This window comes from Trachypithecus francoisi, unplaced genomic scaffold, assembly GCF_009764315.1.
Source record: "Trachypithecus francoisi isolate TF-2019V2 unplaced genomic scaffold, Tfra_2.0 Lachesis_group12, whole genome shotgun sequence".
In the NCBI taxonomy this organism is placed as follows: domain Eukaryota; kingdom Metazoa; phylum Chordata; class Mammalia; order Primates; family Cercopithecidae; genus Trachypithecus; species Trachypithecus francoisi.
In genome coordinates this window covers 101,903,319-101,924,567 of record NW_022681457.1, presented here as the reverse complement: position 1 = coordinate 101,924,567, position 21,249 = coordinate 101,903,319, and the positions used below count along the sequence as shown (strand labels likewise).

Here is a 21,249-nt window from a genome sequence, read left to right as displayed (position 1 = left end):
GGAGGTTGTAGTGACCCGAGATGGTGCCACTGCACTCCAGCCTGGGTGACAAGAGCGAAACTCTGTCTCAAAAAAAAAACAAAAAAATGAACAATGGACATGGTCAGAGCCAGGCTTGGCAGGGCTGGCTCCAGCCTCCGGGTTCAGGATGAGAGGGGAGACTAGGGGCTGGGGCAGGAGTGGGGAGGCTCAGAGTGAACAAGCACAGGGCCAGGGAGGAACCTGGATAGACCCAACTGCAATAGAAGGCTCTAGAAAGGGACAGTTGTAGAGCCCTGTCAGGCCATGTCACTACATGCTACCTGGTGGACCTGGTGTGTACAGATTTCTTTTCCAGAGGCGATCTTTCAGCCTCTGATCCTCTTCCTGGCTCATAGGCACCTTCCATTATGACTTACTAGGAACATTCAATGGCTTTGACTGGGTTTTACTGAGGTAAAAGGTAACATCAGCAGAGGCCAGCCCGCCTCAGCCTCATTAGCTGGGGGAGCTGGAAGTACAGTCAGACAGGGTGGGGCAAATGGACTCATGCCTCCTCATTCTGTGTTTCTTCATGGGAAAATTCCCATGTCTGCTTGACCGCCTGTGGTGATTCATTTTATTCCATATGATGAACATCTGATTTTCTAGGACCTTCAGCTTCATTTCACTGAACAAAAGCCGTTGGAAGATCTTGTCCTGGAGGGCAAAGCAGGAATGCATTCTATTGACTTCTTTTGTGTTCGTGGCCTTGTCGTTCTTGGAGTCATTTTCGGAAGTCATTGGTTTCTCTTCCTCCTTCTAAGCTCCCCACGACCAGGAAAAGGGGAAAGTTGGTTAAAAATGATAATCCCTTCCTTGCTTGAACACCTGCTCTGTGCCAGGTGGTTTACAAACATTATCTTAATAGATTCTCACAACTGCCTGCAAGGGGAGCGTCATTGCCTCATTTTGTGGAGACTTGGGACCCAGTAATAGGAAGTCACTTTCTTTTTTTTTTTCTTTTTTTGAGACAGAATTTCACTCTTGTTGCCCAGGCTTGAGTGCATTGGTGTGATCTCAGCTCACTGCAACCTCCACCTCCCAGGTTCAAATGATTCTCCTGCCTCAGTCTCCGGAGTAACTGGGATTACAGGCACGTGCCACCACACCCAGCTAGCTTTTTGTATTAGTATAAATTTTTGGTATTTGTGTTTGTAATTATTAGTAGAGACAGGGTTTCACCCTGTTGACCAGGCTGGTCTCGAACTCCCGACCTCAGGTGATCTGCCTGCCTCGGCCTCCCAAAGTGCTGGGATTACAGGTGTGAGCCACCAGGCCCTGGCTGGGAGGTCACTTTCTCAGCATCATACAGCGTCAAATTCCTGAGTCCTCCACTTGAGTTTGGTTCATAGGAATGCATGAGATGGCTCGCTAATCTGCCAGTTGCAGTGGACATATAGCCCTTAGCCTAAATATATCTCCAAAGCCTTTGTTTTTCCAGCATTTTGTCAGGCTCAGTACGATCTCAAACTGCGAAGTCTCAGGGGTCTCATGACATGCTTTTATCTCCATGATCCTCATCTCTCCCTCCCCTGGTTAATAACACTTATTTTTTTTCTTTTCGGATTCAGCTACAAACTAATGGTCTTTAAAAATATTTAAAAATTAAGCCAGGTGTGGTGGCTCATGGCTGTAATCCCAGCACCTTCGAAGGCCGAGGCAGGATGATTGCTTAAGCCCAGGAGATTGAAACCAGCCTGGGAGACATGGTAAAATCCCATCTCCACAAAAACTAGAAAAAATTAGCCCTGTGCACACATGTAGTCCCAGCTACTTGGGAGACTGAGGTGGAAGGATCACCTAAGCCCAGGGAGGTCAAGGCTGCAGTGAGCCATGGTTGCGCCACTGCATCCAGCCTGGGCCACAGAGCGAGACCCTGTCCCAAAAAACTAAATACATAAATAAAATAAGATAGTTAACTGAAAAAAATTCAACATATCAGACATGCAAAAAAGGTAAATAATACAAAAAATACTCATATTCCCATATCAACTTAAGAAATAAAATATCATAAATATAACTAAAGTTCTGTGGACTCTCCCACTTACAGCATCCTCCTCCCTCCCTGAATAGCATCACCTTAACTGTAATCCTGCATTTAAAATTTATTTTTCCATGCATTTCTTTATAAAGTAGTTCTCAATGGGAGGCATTCTGCCCTCCCCAGGGGACATTTGGCAATATCTGGAAATACTTTTGATTGTTATGAAATGGTGGGTGTGCTACTTGGCATCTCATGGGTAGGGGTCAGGGTTGCTGCTAAGCTAACAATGCACAGGTGACAGATGAGCCTCCCACAATGAAGAATTATCAGGCCCAAAATGTCAATAGTGCCAAGGTTGAGGCAGCCTGCCTGAAAATATTTTCACTGTCCATATGCCTCCATAAATAAGATAGGCTATTGTTTTGTTTTGTTTTGTTTGAGACAGAGTCTCACTACTCTGTCACCCAGGCTGTAGTACAGTGGCGTGCTCACTGCAGTCTCAACTTCTCAGGCTCGGGTGATTCTCCCACCTCAGTCTCCTGTGTAGCTGAGACTACAGGCATGCACCACCATGCCTGGTTCATTTTTGTATTTTTTGTAGAGATGGGGTTTCTTCATGTTGCCCATGCTATTCTTGAACTCCTGGCCTCAAGTGGTTGTTGACCTGCCTCAGCATCCTAAAGTGCAGGGATTATAGGTGTGAGCCACTGCACCAGGCTGTTTTGCATGGTTTTTTGCTTTTGTTTTTGTTTTTATATGGACTCTTGCTCTGTTGCCCACGCTAGAGTGCAGTGGCATGATCTCAGCTCACTGCAACCTCCGTCCCCTCGGTTCAAGTGATTCTCCTGCCTCAGCCTCCCGAGTAGCTTGTATTACAGGTGCGTGTCACCACACCCAGCTAATTTTTGTATTTTTAGTAGAGATGGTGTTTTACCATGTTGGCCAGGCTGGTCTTGAACTCCTGACTTCAAGTGATCCACCTGCCTTGGTCTCCCAAAGTGCTGGGATTACAAGCGTGAGTCACTGCGCCCAGCCTAACATGTTTTTTTAGCATTAAATGAAAGATGTCATAATCTATGTACATTTCTGCTGTCTTCATTATTCTATTTTAGAGATATATCTATGTTCATCCATTTTCATTTTTTTGATTTTTTTCACATTAAAGTAGTTGTTACTCTTGCCAAAGCATGTTGACATCAAACATGAAATAGGAGAGTCTGGGGTGGTCCTGATTAACAGCTCAGGTGAGGCAACTGACGCCTCGTGGAGGGAAGTGATTTACCCAGCACCACCTAAGAGGAAGCTGTAGAGTGGTGATTTAGACCAGAGTCTTGGATTCCTCAGTCTTGCCCCATTATTTTGACACCTACCCTGTTCCCTACCACCTAATCTAGCTGCAAATACCCCCTATCCCTGAGCTGAAGCCAAGCCCCCTCTTGCTCACCTGCTGAGGCTCTGGGAGGGTGAGCTTGTGTTCACACTTGACCAGCCAGTTGCTAAGCAACAGCAGAAGGAATAGGAACCCAAACAAGGCTGGCTTATAGCTCATCAGCCAAGCTGCCACTGCTCCTACGGTGCCCGCGGAGGCAAGTATCCCATGGAGACTCCTAAAGAGAAATATCAGTTCTGCCAGCATTATGGCATGGAGGCACACAGGCCCCAGGACCCTGCCTGAGGCCCCCCCATGACAAGAGTCATGGCCACCCACTCCTCTGAGTCATAGCCAGCTCCCTCCCCCCACCCAGCTGCCGCATAACAATAATAATAACCCCTCCTATGTCTGAAGCCACCACTATGTGCCAGACTCTTTGACAGGCAGTTTGCAAGCATTATCTCATGATGTCCTCACAACAGCCAGGTGATGTAGGCCTCCTCATTCATTCACCAGTACTTCTGGGCCTCGCAACTAGCAAAAAAAATGGCCAATACAGAGCCCCTACCATCACGGGGCAAAGAAAAGCTATTCAAACTTGGACGTAAAGGCTTTTACAGTTATACTAGCCCATCTATTGGTCACCTGATACTTTAGCGAAAGGTAACTTTGTTTAATATAATATGTAATATTGATAAGGTTTTGGACTCTGTACAGTTAGACATTAACTTTTTATTTATTATTATTTTATTTTATTTTTGAGACAAGGTCTCACTGTGTGGCCCAGGTTGGAGTGCAGTGGTGTGATCATGGCTCACTGAAGCCTCCAACTCCTGGGCTCAAGTGATCCTTCTGCCTCAGCCTCCCGAGCAGCTAAGACTTCAGGCATGTGCCACTATGCCCAGCTAATTAAAAAAAAAATTTTTGTTTTTTAGAGACAAGGTCTTGCTATATTGCCCAGGCTGGTCTTAAACTCCTAGCCTCAAGCAATTCTCCCACCTGGAGACATTAACTTTTATTATTTTATTTTATTTACTTATTTTCTTTTTTGAGACGGACTCTCACTCGGTTGCCCAGGCTGGAGTGCAATGGCGCCATCTTGGCTCCCTGCAACCTCCGCCTCCTGGGTTCAAGCGATTCTCCTGCCTCAGCCTCCCAAGTAGTTGGGATTACAGGCACGTACCACCATACCCACCTAATTTTTGTATTTTTAGTAGAGACAGGGTTTCGTCATGTTGGTCAGGCTGGTCTCGAACTTCTGACCTCAAATGATCCGCCCACCTCGGCCTCCCAAAGTGCTGGGATTACAGGTGTGAGTCCCCGTGCCCAGTGGAGACATTAGCTTTTAAAAAATGCTAGCCGGGTGTGGTGGCTTACACCTGTAGTCCCAGCACTTTGGGAGGCCGAGGCAGGTAGATCACCTGAGACCAGCCTGGCCAACACGGTGAAACCCTGTCTCTACCAAAAATACAAAAATTAGCCAGGTGTGGTTGCGGGCACCTGTCATCTCAGCTACTTGGGAGGGTGAGGCAGGAGAATTGCTGGAACCCGGCAGGTGGAGGTTGCAGTAAGCTGAGATCGCGCCACTGCACTCCAGCCTGGGCAACCACAGTAAGACTCCTTCTCAAAAAAAAAAAAAAAAAAGAAAGCATACATTGCTACAGTAATTCCATTTTGGATATTCCCAAAGAATTGAAAGCAGAGTCTTGAAGAGATATTTGTATACCAACGTTCACAGCAGAATTATTCACAATAGCCAAAATGTGGAAGCAACAAAAGTGTCCATCCATAGATGAATGGATAATAAAATGTTATATATGCACAATATTACCAGCCTTTAAAAGGAAGGAAATTCTAACCTGTTACAACATAGATGAACCTTGAGGACATTAAGCTAAGTGAAATAGTCACAAAAAAAACCAAATACCATATGATTCTACTTATATGAGCTATCTACAGGAGTCAAATTCATAGAGGCAAAGAGTAGAATGGTGGCTGTCAGGGGCTGGAAGGAGGGGCAAATGTAGTCATTGTTTAATGTGCACAGAGTTTTGCAGGATGAAAAGAGTTTTGGAGATTGTTTATGCAACAATGTGAATGCATCTAACACTACTAAACAGTATACTCAAAATGGTTAGGATTGTAAATTTTATGTTATGTGTTTTTTTTTTTTTTTTTTTTTTTTTTGAAGCGGAGTCTCGCTCTGTCGCCCGGACTGGAGTGCAGTGGCCGGATCTCAGCTCACTGCAAGCTCCGCCTCCCGGGTTTACGCCATTCTCCTGCCTCAGCCTCCCGAGTAGCTGGGACTACAGGCGCCCGCCACCTCGCCCGGCTAGTTTTTGTATTTTTAGTAGAGACGGGGTTTCACTGTGTTAGCCAGGATGGTCTCGATCTCCTGACCTCGTGATCCGCCCGTCTCGGCCTCCCAAAGTGCTGGGATTACAGGCTTGAGCCACCGCGCCCGGCCTGTTATGTGTATTTTATCACAATAAAAACATCTGAAATGAATTAGTTATTTCTGGGAAAAAACGGGTAAGTGCCACCACATCCGGCTAATTTTTGTATTTTTAGTAGAGACAGGGTTTCACCATGTTGGCCAGGCTGGTCTCAAATTCCTGAACTCAGGTGATCCACCCACCTCGGCCTCCCAAAGTGCTGGGATTACAGGCATGAGCCACTGCACTCGGCCAGGAATTCTTTTTTTTTTTTTTGAGAAGGAGTCTTGCTCTGTCGCCCAGGCTGGAGTGCAGTGGTGCGATCTCCACTCACTGCAAGCTCCACCTTCCGGGTTCACGCCATTCTCCTGCCTCAGCCTCCCAAGTGGTGGAGACTACAGGCGCCTGCCACCGCGCCTGGCTAATTTTTGTATTTTTAATAGAGTGGGGTTTCACCGTGTTAGCCAGGGTGGTCTCGATCTCCTGACCTCGTGATCCGCCTGTCTCAGCCTCCCAAAGTGCTGGGATTACAGGCATGAGCCACCGCGCCCGGCTGGCCAGGAATTCTTTATGTAAAAATATCAGTTTTAGTGACTGTGATATTCCAATATAGAATCATGCCTTGTTGGGAGGCCGAGACGGGCGGATCACGAGGTCAGGAGATCGAGACCATCCTGCCTAACATGGTGAAACCCCGTCTCTACTAAAAATACAAAAAACTAGCGGGGCGACGTGGCGGGCGCCTGTAGTCCCAGCTACTCGGGAGGCTGAGGCAGGAGAATGGCGTGAACCCGGGAGGCGGAGCTTGCAGTGAGCCGAGATCCGGCCACTGCACTCCAGCCTGGGCGGCAGAGCGAGACTCCGTCTCAAAAAAAAAAAAAAAAAAAAAAAGAATCATGCCTTGTTAGAACCATGCCTTGCTGAACGATGGGATACATTCTGAGAAAAGCGCCATTAGGCAATTTCATTGCTGTGTGAACATCATAGAGCATACTTAACATAAACCTAAATGGTATAGTCTACTACATACCATATGGTACAGTCTATTGTTAATAGGCTACAAACCTGTATGGCATGTTACTGTACTGAAAACTGTAGGTAATTCTATCTGAACACAGAAAAGGTAGAAAAGGTATGGTAAAAATGTGTTATATAATTTTATGGGACCACTACTGTATATGCAGTCTGTTGTTGATGGAAACGTTGTTATGTGGTGTTTAATTGTATTAAATTGGTTACCACTTGTTGGGGCCTTTTTTTTTTTTTTTTTAATTTTTATTGTTTTAGAGACAGGGTCTTGCTCTGTCCCAGCCCAGGCTGGAGTGCAGTGGCGTGACCATAGCTCACTGTAGCCTTAAACTCCCTGGCTCAAGCAATCCTTCCACCTCTGCTTCCCAAAGTGCTGGGATTACAGATGCAAGCCACTGTGCCCGGCCTCTGTTGGGTTTTTAGGTTAGTTCTCCTTTATTGTTATTACATATAAACTGAGATAAACAGTGTTGAAGTTAAATCTGTACACATACTGAAATGGTTCTGCCGGGCGCGGTGGCTCAAGCCTGTAATCCCAGCACTTTGGGAGGCCGAGACGGGCGGATCACGAGGTCAGGAGATCGAGACCATCCTGGCTAACACGGTGAAACCCCGTCTCTACTAAAACTACAAAAAACTAGCCGGGCGACGTGGCGGCGCCTGTAGTCCCAGCTACCCGGGAGGCTGAGGCAGGAGAATGGCGTGAACCCGGGAGGCGGAGCTTGCAGTGAGCTGAGATCCGGCCACAGCACTCCAGCCTGGGCGACAGAGCGAGACTCTGTCTCAAAAAAAAAAAAAAAAAAGAAATGGTTCCCTAGAATGCTTTCCTGAAAGTGGAGTTACTTGGTCAAAGGGTATGCATGTTTTTAAAATCTAATTTTAAGTTTTATTAAACTATTAAATGTGCAAACAAGTCAGCTAGAACTACAGGATTTAAAACAAGCTCCAATCCACTGCCTCGCCCCTTCCCCACCATCACGTTCCAAGCCTTAGAGACAACCAACTCCAACTTTTTTAGCTATTTCTTCGGTATTTACCTTGATATTTTAAATAGTATGCTTATATTGTTATTTTTTGATTTCTCAATTTAACATTATGTATTTTATATATTTTTTTAATTTTATTTTATTTATTTATTTTTTTGAGACGGAGTCTCGCTCTGCCGCCCAGGCTGGAGTGCAGTGGCCGGGTCTCAGCTCACTGCAAGCTCCGCCTCCTGGGTTTACACCATTCTCCTGCCTCAGCCTCCCGAGTAGCTGGGACTACAGGCGCCCGCCACGTCGCCCGGCTAGTTTTTTGTATTTTTTAGTAGAGACGGGGTTTCACTGTGTTAGCCAGGATGGTCTCGATCTCCAAACCTCGTGATCCGCCCGTCTCGGCCTCCCAAAGTGCTGGGATTACAGGCTTGAGCCACAGCGCCCGGCCTATTTTTTTTTTTAGACGGAGTCTCGCTCTGTCGCCCAGGCTGGAGTGCAGTGACTCGATCTCGGCTCACTGCAAGCTCCGCCTCCCAGGTTCATGCCATTCTCCTGCCTCGGCCTCTGAGTAGCTGGGACTACAGGCGCCCGCCACCTCGCTCGGCTAATTTTTTTGTACTTTTAGTAGAGACGGGGTTTCACCGTGTTAGCCAAGATGGTCTCGATCTCCTGACCTCGTGATCTGCCCGCCTCGGTCTCCCAAAGTGCTGGGATTACAGGCATGAGCCACCGCGCCCGGCCAACATTATGTATTATATTTTTACGGTGAAAGATAATTTAGCTCCCAAGCAGCACCACCCCCAACAACCTCCCTACTTCCCTAAATCCTTAAAACCTTCTCATCTTTCTCTCCACAAACTTTCTTTTTTCTCCATTCTCTTAATGTAATTCTATCACTTAGGTTAAAACAATATTCACTGCTCGGCCGGGTGCGGTGCCTCACACCTATAATCCCTGCACTTTGGGAGGCCGAGATGGGAGGATCACTTGAGGTCAGGAGTTGGAGACCTACCTAGCCAACATGGCGGAACCCCGTTTCTACTAAAAATACAAAAATTAGCCAGGCATGGTGGCAAGCGCCTGTAATCCCAGCTACTGGGGAGGCTGAGGCAGGAAAATCGCTTGAACTCGGGAGGCAGAGGTTGCATTGAGCTAAGATTGCACCCCTGCACTCCAGCCTGGGCAACAGAGCAAGACTGTCTCAAAAAAAAAAAAAAAAAGAAAAGAAAAGAAAGAAAGAAACAAAAGAAACAAAAGAAAAGAAAAAATAAAACAATATTCACTGCTTATGTTTTTATGGTCATATTAATACAGTTCACAGCTGAGCCATATGTTGTACTATGATTATATTTTCTTTTTTTTTTCTTTTTTTTTTAGAGACACAGTCTCACTATGTTGTTCAGGCTGGACTTGAACTCCTAGGCTCAAGTGATTCTCCCACCTCAGTCTCCCAAGCAGCTGGTACTACAAGTGCATGCCACCCCACTCGGATACATTTTCTTTCTTTTTTTTTTTTTTTTTTTGAGACGGAGTCTCGCTCTGTCGCCCAGGCTGGAGTGCCGTGGCGGGATCTCAGCTCACTGCAAGCTCCGCCTCCCGGGTTTACGCCATTCTCTCGCCTCAGCCTCCCGAGTAGCTGGGACTACAGGCGCCCGCCATCTCGCCCGGCTAATTTTTTGTATATTTTAGTAGAGACGGGTTTCACCGTGTAGCCAGGATGGTCTCGATCTCCTGACCTCGTGATCCGCCCGTCTCGGCCTCCCAAGTGCTGGGATTACAGGCTTGAGCCACCGCGCCCGGCCCATTTTCTTTCTTATATAGCTTTTACTCTTTTCCTTTCTACATTTGATTGCCTTTTTGTCTGGGTTTGCCTAGTTTTTTAGAAAAACTACTTAAGTACAGTTACATAAAATATACCTATTTTACGTGGATAGTTCATAGAGTTTTGACAAATACATACACCTCTGTAACCATCATCCCAATCAGGATATAAAACATTTCCATCACCCCCAGCAAGTTCTTTCTTGTTCTTTTGCAGTCAAACCTCGACCCCCATCGCAGGCAAGGGCTGATTGGAATCTATTAACTAGAGATTAATTTTACCAGTTCTTGAACATCATGTAAACGGAATAATTTTTTGACAATTTCACTTTGAAGAGACAGACTACTAAAAAGACAATTGTTTGTGTAATAAGTACAAACATGCTAAAAGTAGACAAGACCTGTTCCAGTTTTGGGTTAGCACGGGATTCCTTGAAAAATTAAAAGAATAAACCACTACTATCATTATTAGAAAGAATTAACCTGGAATAGAAAGAGGTGTTATGCCGATGGGGATGGGGGACATGGGGGATGAGGGACATGGGGGATGGGAGAAGCGCAAGACATGGGGTGCGAATGGGGTTGGGGTCCAGACAGAAGGAAAAGCATGAACAAAGGCCTGGAGACAAGAACAATTCTGTCTGGACTCAAACCTGGATTTCCTAACTTGTCTCCATTTTACTACCATCGAAACAGCTGTGCTCTCCAAGTTTTTTGCCCAGTCCAAGCAGAGCAATTATGAATGAGAAAGACGCTCTACCAACATATTTCAGTGTTTTTCCCCATTAGACTGTAAGTTCTTTGAAAGCTAGAACTTCATAATGTAACCCTTGTTACGTAGTAGGCAAGCATTAATAAATACTGGTAGAACTGACGAATAATTGGGTGAGTGAATGAACGAACGAACGCATGCAAACCGTCAAGTCCCTGGAGGAAATGGTCACCTTCGGAGGTTTAGTCTGGCCCAGAAGCCCTAAGACCACGGACAGTGCCAGGTCCCATTCCAAACACCGGGGAGACGCTCTAGGCAAGCTACACGTTCTCTGCTGCGGCGCCGCTCTAGCCGCGAGAACGCCACTCTATGGCTGCGGGGGAGGGGCGGGGCTCGTGGGCGTCTCCGGCCCTTTTTGTCCCCGCGCTGCGGGAGCGCGCTTAGCGCGTGCGTACGCGACGGCGGTTGGCGGCGCGCGGGCAGCGTGAAGCGAGGCGAGGCGAGGCGGTTCGGACCCACGGAGCGACAGACCGAGCGGCCCCTACGGCCGTCGGCGGCCCGGCGGCCCGAGATGTTGTCTGGGAAGAAGGCGGCAGCCGCGGCGGCGGCGGCTGCAGCGGCGGCAGCCGGGACGGAGGCTGGCCCCGGGACAGCGGGCGGCTCTGAGAATGGGTCTGAGGTGGCCGCGCAACCCGCGGGCCTCTCGGGCCCAGCCGAGGTCGGGCCGGGGGCGGCCGGGGAGCGCACACCTCGCAAGAAAGAGCCTCCGCGGGCCTCGCCCCCCGGGGGCCTGGCCGAACCGCCGGGGTCCGCAGGGCCTCAGGCCGGGCCTACCGTCGTGCCTGGGTCTGCGACCCCCATGGAAACTGGAATAGCAGAGACTCCGGAGGGGCGTCGGACCAGCCGGCGCAAGCGGGCGAAGGTAAGGGTGGACCCCTCCCTTAAACGACACCGCCGGGTGCCGAGCTTCCCCGAGGCTGCTCTGCCCTCCCCCACCGCCGCCCGGTCTTGGGCCCTGCGACCACTCAGACCTCCCCCTGTATCGCTGCCCACGCCACGTCCCCTCTAGCTGGACGGGTGGGTTGAGAAAGGAAAAGTCTTTGCTGGTGTTGACTGCGGTCTTTGTGCTGGGTCCCGAGCGACGTGGGAAGGGTCATCGATGATTGCTGGGAGGGGTATTTTATTCCTTAGGTCTTTCTTGCACACCTTTTCATTTTCTTGACTGGAAGATGGCTCCCTGATGTGGGGTTACGGTTGGCGTTCTTGGAGACCTCACTGGTTCACTGTCCACAGATAGGTCTGGAAGCTGTTCGGCGATATTGATGGCGTTTCAGCTGGGTGCACTAGGAGGCTGTAGGTTGATGCTAAAGAAATCGCCTTAGCTGGGGAGATGGAAAAGAAAGGGTCGTTTTTGTTTCTGTTTTTGTTTGAGCAAAACCCTGCTGTGTGGTAGGAGTTCTAGTCTTTTTTGTTTGTTTTTCTTCTTTTTTAAAATCCTCTCCGCGATCTTTTGGCGTAGAATTTTGCAGACGAGGAAGCTGCTGGTTGAAAGAACAAATAACAGTCAAAATACAAATATATGGGAAGGAGAAGATTTGACTCCGAACAGTATATACAGAGACTGCCTCAAATCTCTGTGTCCTAGATGCCGTATTCAGCGTGTCACCAACATTACCTTTTTTTTTTTTTTTTTTTTTTTGCTGAATACCAATGCAGGTATTGCTAGCCCTATTTTAGGAATGAGTGAACTGAGGCACACAATTTAAGCAACTTGCCTGAAGTCATAAAGCTAAATAAGTGATGGAACTGGAATATAATTCCCACATTCATGTTGTTAAAGGGTATCATCAGCCCTTGAAACAAAGGACCACATGGGACACTGTGTGCAGGGCACTGGGGCAATATTAGGGCGCAGACTTTAGACTTGGGCCTTTTCTGGAGATTTAATGGTCTAGTTGGAAAAAACAACCTGGATATATATGTGCGTATAATCAACATTTAAATAAAAGTTTGCAAATTATATAATTTATGCTTGAAAAAATTGTCTACATAATCTTTAAGTGTGAATACCAAGTCAGTGTGTATGGGGAGCTTCTTGAGATGAGTATTACCCAGTCTGAGAGCCCTCATATTTATCTCCCTACTTGAGCCAACTCTCTGAAGTATAACCAGTGCTGGGTAAAAGATCGTTTTGGAGGCAAGACTTTCTGGAGCTTTTAACCAAAGCATGGGTTAGAAAAGCACAGAGGTTGGTGACACCAGCCCTCAGAAATGAAATAAAGGACAGAAGTCAAGAGTGTTATTTTATGATTTCAATAGACAGGTGGCCAGAAGCCATGTATAAGATGTTTTTAAAAACAGATTTAATGGCCGGGCACAGTGGCTCACTCCTGTAATCCCTGCACTTTGGGAGGCTGAGGTTGGTGGATCACCTGAGGTCAGGAGTTTGAGACCATCCTGTCCAACGTAATGAAATCCCCGACTCTACTAAAAATACAAAAAATTAGCCAGACGTGGTGGCGGACGCCTGTAATCCCAGCTACTCAGGAGGCTGAGTTAGGAGAATTGCTTGAATCCAGGAGGTGGAGGTTGCAGTGAGCCTGGATCGTGCCACTGCACTTCAGCCTGGGCAACAAGAGCGAAACTCTGTCTAAAAACAAACAAAAAGCAGGCTTATTGGGATAATGCATGTATAATAATATTCACCATTTTAAAATGTATGATTCAGTGGTTTTTAGCGTATTTACAAGATTGTACAGCCAACACCACAAGTGATTTTAGAACCTTTTCATCATCCCCAAGGACACCTGTATCGTTACCAGTCACTCCCCATTCCTCCCTACCCCCAGTCCCTGGCATCCACTAATCTACTCTTTGTCTATGGATTTGTCTATTCTGGACATTTTATATAAAATATTACAATGTGTGGCCTTTTGTATTTGGCTTTAGCATGTTTTCAGGGTTCATTCACGTTGTAGTGCTTCCATTCAGTACTTGATAACTCTTTATGGCTGAGTAATATTCCACTGTATGGATATACCAAATTTTGTTTATCCATTCATCATTGGATGAACACTCGGGTTTGTTTCCATGTCTTGGCTATTTTGCATAATGCTGCTATGAACATTAATATACAGTTTGTTGTATGAATATGTTTTCAGTTCTCTTGGGTGTGGGCCCAGGAGTAGAATTGCTGAGTTTTATGTTAATTCTAGGTTTAACTTTTGAGGTACAACCAGTTTCCCATAGCAGCTGCACCATTTTACATGCCCATTATTAAATATATGAGGGTTCCAGTTTCTCCAATGTTCTTTTTTTTTTTTTTTTTTTAATATTTTGAGATGGAGTTTCACTCTTGTTGCCCAGTCTGGAGTGCAGTGGCGCGACCTGGGCTCACTGCAACCTCCGCCTCCGAGGTTCAAGCGATTCTCCTGCCTCAGCCTCCCAAGTAGCTGGGATTGCAGGCATGTGCCACCACGCCCAGCTAATTTTGTATTGTATTTTTAGTAGAGGCGGGGTTTCTCCATGTTGGTCAGGCTGGTCTCAAACTCCTGACCTCAGGTGATCTGCCCACCTCAGCCTCCCAAAGTGCTGGGATTACAGGCCTGAGCCACTGCGCATGGCCTTTTTTTTTTCTTTTTTTTTTTTTTTCTGAGACAATCGCTCTCTGTCACCCAGGCTGGAGTGCAGTGGTATGATCTCGGCTTACTACAGCCTCCTCCTGGGTTCAAGCGATTCTCCTGCCTTAGCCAGCCAAGTAACTGGGATTACAGGCGCCTGCCACCACCCCTGGCCAATGTTTGTATTTTTAGTAGAGAAGGGATTTCACCATGTTGGCCAGGATGGTCTTGAACTCCTGACCTCAAGCAATCCACCCACATCGGCCTCCCAAAGTGCTGGGATTACAGGCGGAGCCACCTCGCCCAGCCTCCATATAGTTCTTGACATTTAATATTGTTTGTCTTTTACTATAACCATCCTAGTGGGGGTAAAGTGGTATCTCATTGTGGTTTTGATATGCATTTCCCTAATGACTAATGATGTTGGGCATCTTTTCATGTGTTTATTGGCCATTTTAATATTTGTGTTGAAATGACTGTTCAAATCCTTGGCTCATTTTTAAAATTGAGTTGTCTTCATCATTTTCTACTAAGAGTTCTTTACATATATATTCTGGTTAGAGAAATTTTTGATTTTGATGAGACCCAATTTATTTTTTCTTTTGTTCCCTTTACTTCTGGTGTTACATCTAATAAACCATTGCCTTATCCAATGTCGTGAGGATTTACTCCTGTGTTTTCTTCTAAGAGTTTTATAGTTTTAGCTCTTGATTTATGTTGATGAAAATCTTATCTCAGTTAATTTTTGTATATGGTGTGAGGTAGAGGTTCAGCTTCATTATTTTGCAGCTTGTCCCAGCACAGTTTTTTGAAGACTGTTTTGTCCTTCAACATATAGTTAGCGCCCTCGCTGATTGATGATAAATGTAAGAGTTTATCTCTGGACTCTCAACTCTATTCCATTGATCTATTACATATTTCCATCCATTCCAGTACCACACTATCCTGATTACTTTAGTTTCATAATAAATTTTGAAATTAGGAAGTGTTCCTCAACTTTGTTCTTTTGCAAGATTATTTTGGCTGTTCTGGATCCTTTGCATTTCCATATGAATTTTAGGATGAGCTTGTCAGTTTCTGCAAAAAGGGCTGCTGGGATTCTGGTTGTGACTGTGTTGAATCTGCAGATTGATAAGTTTGGGGCACACTGTAAGATTTTACTGTTTTAAGCTATCTCCTTAAGAAAGATTTATTTTCTTAGCTAACTGATTAATTTTTTGGAGACAGGGTCTCCCTCTGTCATCCATGCTGGAGTACAGTCGCGCAATCATAGCTCACTGCAGCCTCAACCTCCCAGGCTCAAGTGATCCTCTTACCTCAGCCTACTGAGTAGCTGGGACTACAGTTGTGCACAACCACGCCTGGCTAATTTTTTACTTTTTGTAGAAATGGCTTCTCTCTATGTTGCCCCAGCTGGTCTCGAACTTCTGGGCTCAGTCATTTCTCCTGCCTCAGGCTCCCAAAGGGCTGAGATTACAGGCATGAGCCACCTCACCCAACCAAGATTTTTTTCTTTGTAATTCTCCTGTGTATATTTTAACTCATCTTACTTATCCTGTTTTGTATCCCCCATTGTAATTAGCTCTTAAACTTTCAGAAAAAAAAATTAGTTATGTGTTTGTTTGGGACAGCAGCTAGGAAGCTTAGCAACTAGCTGGTCTTGGGATCCAGAGGAAACAGACTTTAGAGGATAGTATATCCATTTAAGGAATGAAAAGCAAGCTGAGGCCAGTATAGACAGGCTGTGCTTCAGTAGTTCTTCAGTGTATGCAAGGAAAAAAGTGTATATATTTCATGACTTGGGAGCTTATCCAGTTTTGGGGACTGTGCTTTAACAGAATTATATCATTACATAATTAAAATTATGTTTAGGGTATTGGAAGGAGTTCATGTAATTGAGTGCCCCTGAAGCTCCAGTTTCATTAGTTTCAGAATAAATTCACTTTTGAGTATGTGTATGCTAAAATTATGGCAGAATATTTAAGGTTTGAAATTGATAAATTGGGCTGGAACTTCAGGAACACCATACTCCTTTAGGAATGGTGGCCTTGAGCTAGGCCATGAAATGGCAGAATTTAGAAAAGTGTTCTGGAAAAGGGTGGACTTTTTGGAGTTTAAGTATTTTATCTTCCTCTGATTCTTTTTCCTCATGTAAATAAGCCCTACCTTGTAAAGTTTAGATATAATATCAACAAAATGCTTATTGCGGTGTTTGGCATATAATTAGTAGGTGACCAGTAATTAAGGTACTACCAGTGGAGAAAAGGAAGTGGTTTGAGAAGCATCAGGGAATCCAGAGTGGACAACTGAATGTTGAGAACAGTGGTCAAATGAATTTAATTAGAAACAGGAATTGTCTAGGAACAAGATAGATTGAAGGGACCAGTAGTGTTGGGATTGTAGAGTTGTGTCCAGGTTGTAGTGAGCATTAGTTTCGTGCTATCCAGTATGGTAGCCCTTAGCCACATGTGGCTATTAAGTTTAAATTGAAATTAAAAATAGTTTCTTCAGTCACACTAGCTACATTATAAGTGCTCAGTATAGCACATGTTGAAGCCACAGAATTGGAAGCACAGATAGAGAAGTTTCCATTATGACAAAAAAGTTCATCAGACAGCCCTGAACTACATTATGAAGTGCAGACCGTAAGTACTGTGAGACTTCAGAGAAGATAAAAGATTTTTTTTTTTTTTTTGAGATGAAGTCTCACTCTTTTCGCCCAGGCCGGAGTGCAATGGTGTGATCTCGGCTCACTGCAACCTCCGCCTTCTGGGTTCAAGCGATTCTCCTGCCTGGGCCCCCAGAGTAGCTGGAATTACAGGTGCCTGCCACCATAATTTTTGTATTTTCAGCAGAAACGGGGGTTTCACTTTGTTGGCCAGGCTGGTCTAGAACTCCTGACTTCAGGTGATTCACCTGCCTTGGCCTCCCAAAGTGCTGGGATTACAGGCATGAGCCACTGCGCCTGGCAGATATAGTTTTAAAATTTAGAATAATTAAGAAATAATCTTCAGAGGAGGTGGACCTTGAGTATATGGTGTTGGATTAACAGAAAAAGATGGAAGTAGCTTTAGGAAGCTTAGAGGTTGGTAGAACAGCCTTGAGGACTTTTTCACTAGTGTGTTAGTGATTAGAATTAAATTTGAATTCAGGCCAGTCATGGTGGTTCATGCCTGTAATCCCAGCACTTTAGGAGGGCAAGGTGGGCAGATCGATTGAGCCCAGGAGTTTGATACCAGCCTTGGCAACATGGTGAAACTCTGTTTATACAAAATTACAAAAATTAGCCAGGTGTGGTGGCATGCGCCTGTAGTCCTAGCTACTCAGGAGGCTGAGGCAGGAGAATCACTTGAGCCTGGGAGGCGGAGATTGCAGTGAGCTGAGATCATGCCACTGCTTTCCAGCCTTTGTGATAGTGAGACCTGTCTTTTTTTTTTTTTTTTTTTTTTTTTTTTTGAGACGGAGTCTTGCTCTGTCGCCCAGGCTGGAGTGCAGTGGCCGGATCTCAGCTCACTGGAACCTCCGCCTCCCGGGTTCGCGCCATTCTCCCGCCTCAGCCTCCTGAGTAGCTGGGACCACAGGCGCCCGCCACCTTGCCCGGCTAATTTTTTGTATTTTTAGTAGAGACGGGGTTTCGCCGTGTTAGCCAGGATGGTCTCAATCTCCTGACCTCGTGATCCGCCCGTCTCGGCCTCCCAAAGTGCTGGGATTACAGGCTTGAGCCACCGCGCCCGGCCGAGACCCTGTCTTAAAAAAATAAAAATAAAAATAAAAAAGGCAGTGTGAATAGTCAAGGCCAGAGAGTTTATGCTGGTTTGAAAAATTTGATGTTCATCTGTTAAGCTATTAGAAAATATCACGGCCGGGCGCGGTGGCTCAAGCCTGTAATCCCAGCACTTTGGGAGGCCGAGTCGGGTGGATCACGAGGTCAGGAGATCGAGACCATCCTGGCTAACACGGTGAAACCCCGTCTCTACTAAAAAATACAAAAAACTAGCCGGGCGAGGTGGTGGGCGCCTGTAGTCCCAGCTGCTCGGGAGGCTGAGGCAGGAGAATGGCGTGAACCCGGGAGGCGGAGCTTGCAGTGAGCCGAGATCCGGCCACAGCACTCCAGCCTGGGCGACGAGCGAGACTCCGTCTCAAAAAAAAAAAAAAAAAAAAAAAAAAAATCACATAATGGGAAAATTAACGTGGCAGTTGTGCCCTAGATAAAAGGGAGAAAGGTTTTTTTTTAAATTTTTAATTATTGTGGTACGTAGTAGCTATATATATTTATGGGGTACATGAGATGTTTTGATATAGGAATGCAGTGTGAAAGGAGAAAATTTTGTGGTCTTTGTGGGTTTTTTTTTTTTTTTTTAAAGACAGTGTCTCACTTTGTCACCCAGGCTGGAGTGCAGTGGCCCAATCATGGCTCACTGCAGCCTTGACCTTCCAGGTTCAAGTGGTCCTCCTGCCTCAGCGCCCACAAGCGGCTGGAACTACAGATGTGCACCACCACCCACAGCTAATTTTTGTAGAGATGGAGTCTCGCTATGTTGCCCAGGCTGGTCTCGAATTCCTGAGATCAATTGATCTGCTCATCTCGACCTCCCAAAGTGCTAGGATTACAGGTGTGAGCCACCATGCCCAGCCCAAGAAAGATTTCTTTATAAAGACTGATGCTTTAAGGAGATTGAGGAGTAAATGAATCATTGTAATAAGGGTGGGGAGGAGAAGGAAGAGACTAAAGATTTAAATTCGAGAGTCATCAGTGTGAAAGTAAGAATAATTACTCTACCCACTCATAGTCTGCCTGTTGGGACATCTTTATGTCTGTGGTTGTAAGTAGTTGTAGAGCCTCTGAAGTCTTTGGGGTTTTTACTTAGGGGTGAGAGATTCCCAATCCTTTAGGTTCAAAGTACCCATTTTCTCAGGGGAATAGTTTTTATTAAAGTTTGTATGATTCTTTCAGATGGTTTTAAAACTTTGCTTAAATGGTCACTTCTTGGCTCTGGGCAATTTAAAAATTATCTAAAAAAAAAAAAGCTTTATTAAAGGAGGAAAGCCTTTTTTACAAAATAAAATTTTAAGCAAAAATCCCAAAATAAAACACACTACTATTAAGTAGTATTAAGAAGTTAAAATTTATAACATTTATTTTAGTTGTCAGTCTATGAGAAAATGAGGCTACTGGTGAAGCCAAATTTGAGATTGGAAATTAAGCGTGATAGTCTTGTTTTAGCCTTAGAATCCATTCTTTTCACCCAGCAACTAGACAACCAGGGAAGAATCCAATTTTGTTTCTGTATTTTGCTTTGTTTATGAAGTATTGTGGCAGTCTGGTACTGATTTGACAAGTTGTGCAAAAGGTAGGAGGTTGGTTTTGTTTGCTTGCTTTTTTTTTTTTTTTTTTTTTGAGACAGGGTCTCGACTCTGTCACACAGACTGGAGTGCCGTGTTTAGATCATAGCTCACTGTAGCCTTGACCCCCTGGGTTCAAGTGATCCACCTCAGCCTCCTTAGTAGCTGGAACTGCAGGTGCACGCCACCACACCAGGCTAAGTTTTTTTAGTTTTTTGTAAACACAGGGTTTCCCTGTGTTGTCTAGGCTGGTTTAGAAGTGGGCTCAAATGATCCTCCTCCTTCTTCCTTGGGGTTACAGGCTTGAGCCACTGCTCTCAGGTTTTTTTTTTTTTTTTTTTTTAAGCTTGCTTTGTCATCTCAGGATGCTCTCAGTTGAACAGAGATGGCAGAAGAAACTTCATTCTTAAGTCTACCTTAAATTGAGTTACCTGAGCAGCACACGTTAATATGTTGGTGGTCTCTAAAGGATTAAGATTTGTTTTAACACGAGTGTGTATTTATTTAATACATTTAAAAATTAAAATTCTAAATCTTGAAGAATCCTAGGGTTCTGTGAAACAGTTTTTTTTTTTTTTTTTTTTTTTGAGACGGAGTCTCGCTCTATCATCCAGGCTGGAGTGCAGTGGTGCGATCTCGGCTCACTGCAAGCTCCGCCTCCCGGGTTTACGCCATTCTCCTGCCTCAGCCTCCCGAGTAGCTGGGACTACAGGCGCCCGCCATCTCGCCCGGCTAATTTTTTTTTTGTATTTTTTAGTAGAGACGGGGTTTCACTGTGTTAGCCAGGATGGTCTCGATCTCCTGACCTCGTGATCCACCCATCTCGGCCTCCCAAAGTGCTGGGATTACAGGCTTGAGCCACCGCGCCCGGCCAACAGTTTTGTTTTTAATAATACCATTGGATATTATTGCTTCTACCTGTACGTATTTTTCTAATCTCTTTTGTTCCTAAAGACTAAGAACCCTTTCTAGACCAGCCTTTTCCAAGTGTTTTCCTTGTTAATTATTTCTTTGTCAAGACATTGGATTAAACAATATTGAAAAGATTGTTTTTGATGCAAAACTTAACAGTACCTTTATTTTTTATTTTTTTGAGACAGGGTCTGTGTCTGTCACTCAGGCTGGAGCACAGTGGTGCGATCATAGATTGCACCCCTTGGCCTCCTGGGCTTAAGCAGTCCTCCTGCCTTGGCATCTGCCTGCTCCCGCCTCCCAAAGTGCTGGGATTACAGGCGTGAGCCACCACGCCCAGCCTTCTCAGTACTTTTAATGTGAATTGTAACTCTCCTAGAGGGGACCTGTAAAGATTGCAGTTTCCCAGACTTGATATTGGATCCTTTAGTCCTTCAAAGAATATAGTATCTAGTGGAACATCCTTTGGGAAAAACTGAACTACAATAGAAAGGATTTTGTATTAGTCTTTGTTTTTGTCTCAAAATTTGCACATTGTCCAGTTCCATATTAGGTACTTGTTAAGTCATTATTGAGTAAATAGGATTGATGGGCAGAGGATCAAAGGACTGAATCTTTGGGGAAGGGAAGAGTCAAGCACTATTGAGGGGTAAAAGGAAAAGAAAACTGCATACTATAAAAGTTTATGGCCTATTCTGACTTCTCTCCCTCTTTGAAACTTTTTTTTCTCCTTGGTGCTTTTTCATCCATTGTCCTGAGACCTGTTTCCACAGTTTATCTCAGTTAGGATAAGGTTTAGTATAAATCATCTACATTTCTGGAGTCTTATTGCAGAGATCCTGTATGAGATGGTCATCTGATCAGGATCATTTACTTGGAACCAGATTTTCAGCTTTTTAGGGGCAGGGACACAGTCATAATTGTTTTCTCCATTGTACCATGTGCTCAGTGTTCAGTATTTGAGTAGGTGAATACAATTATTCATATATTAAATAAAATTCTTAGAGCATGGGTCAGAACTAG

At 45.1% G+C, this 21,249-nt stretch overlaps 2 protein-coding genes across 4 annotated transcripts in view; one reads left to right on the top strand and one right to left on the bottom strand.

Moving 5' to 3' along the window:
- Window positions 1–412: 412 nt before the first annotated feature.
- Window positions 413–10,685, bottom strand: TEX46 (testis expressed 46). Of its 2 annotated transcripts, none has more exons than XM_033227899.1 (3): window positions 10,543–10,685; window positions 3,450–3,612; window positions 413–780 (listed from the first exon to the last, which is right to left on the bottom strand). In XM_033227899.1, the coding sequence occupies exons 1-3, from the start codon at window positions 10,548–10,550 to the stop codon at window positions 478–480; spliced, it is 474 nt and encodes a 157-aa protein (XP_033083790.1). In that variant the 5' UTR covers window positions 10,551–10,685; the 3' UTR covers window positions 413–477. The 2 variants fall into 2 exon arrangements, with proteins under 2 accessions (XP_033083790.1, XP_033083789.1); XM_033227898.1 differs by lacking the exon at window positions 10,543–10,685 and adding an exon at window positions 10,293–10,533.
- Window positions 10,686–10,768: 83 nt separating this feature from the next.
- The window catches only part of KDM1A (lysine demethylase 1A), a 67,559-nt gene continuing 57,078 nt past the window's right edge, over window positions 10,769–21,249 (top strand). For both annotated transcript variants that reach the window (XM_033227897.1, XM_033227896.1), the window contains exon 1: window positions 10,769–11,273. In XM_033227897.1, coding sequence (XP_033083788.1) covers window positions 10,923–11,273 — 351 coding nt within the window. In that variant the 5' untranslated portion in view covers window positions 10,769–10,922. The remainder of the gene's footprint in view (window positions 11,274–21,249) is intronic.

What these genes read in the sequence shown, in the direction of transcription:
- TEX46 (XM_033227898.1), bottom strand. Translation starts at nt 10,327, where the DNA reads ATGGTAGTAAAATGGAGACAAGTTAGGAAATCCAG. An exon ending in AGACAAGTTAGGAAATCCAG is followed by an intron (nt 3,613 to 10,292) that starts GTTTGAGTCCAG and finishes ATTTCTCTTTAG; the next exon opens with GAGTCTCCATGGGATACTTG. An exon ending in CCCTCCCAGAGCCTCAGCAG is followed by an intron (nt 781 to 3,449) that starts GTGAGCAAGAGG and finishes TGGGGAGCTTAG; the next exon opens with AAGGAGGAAGAGAAACCAAT.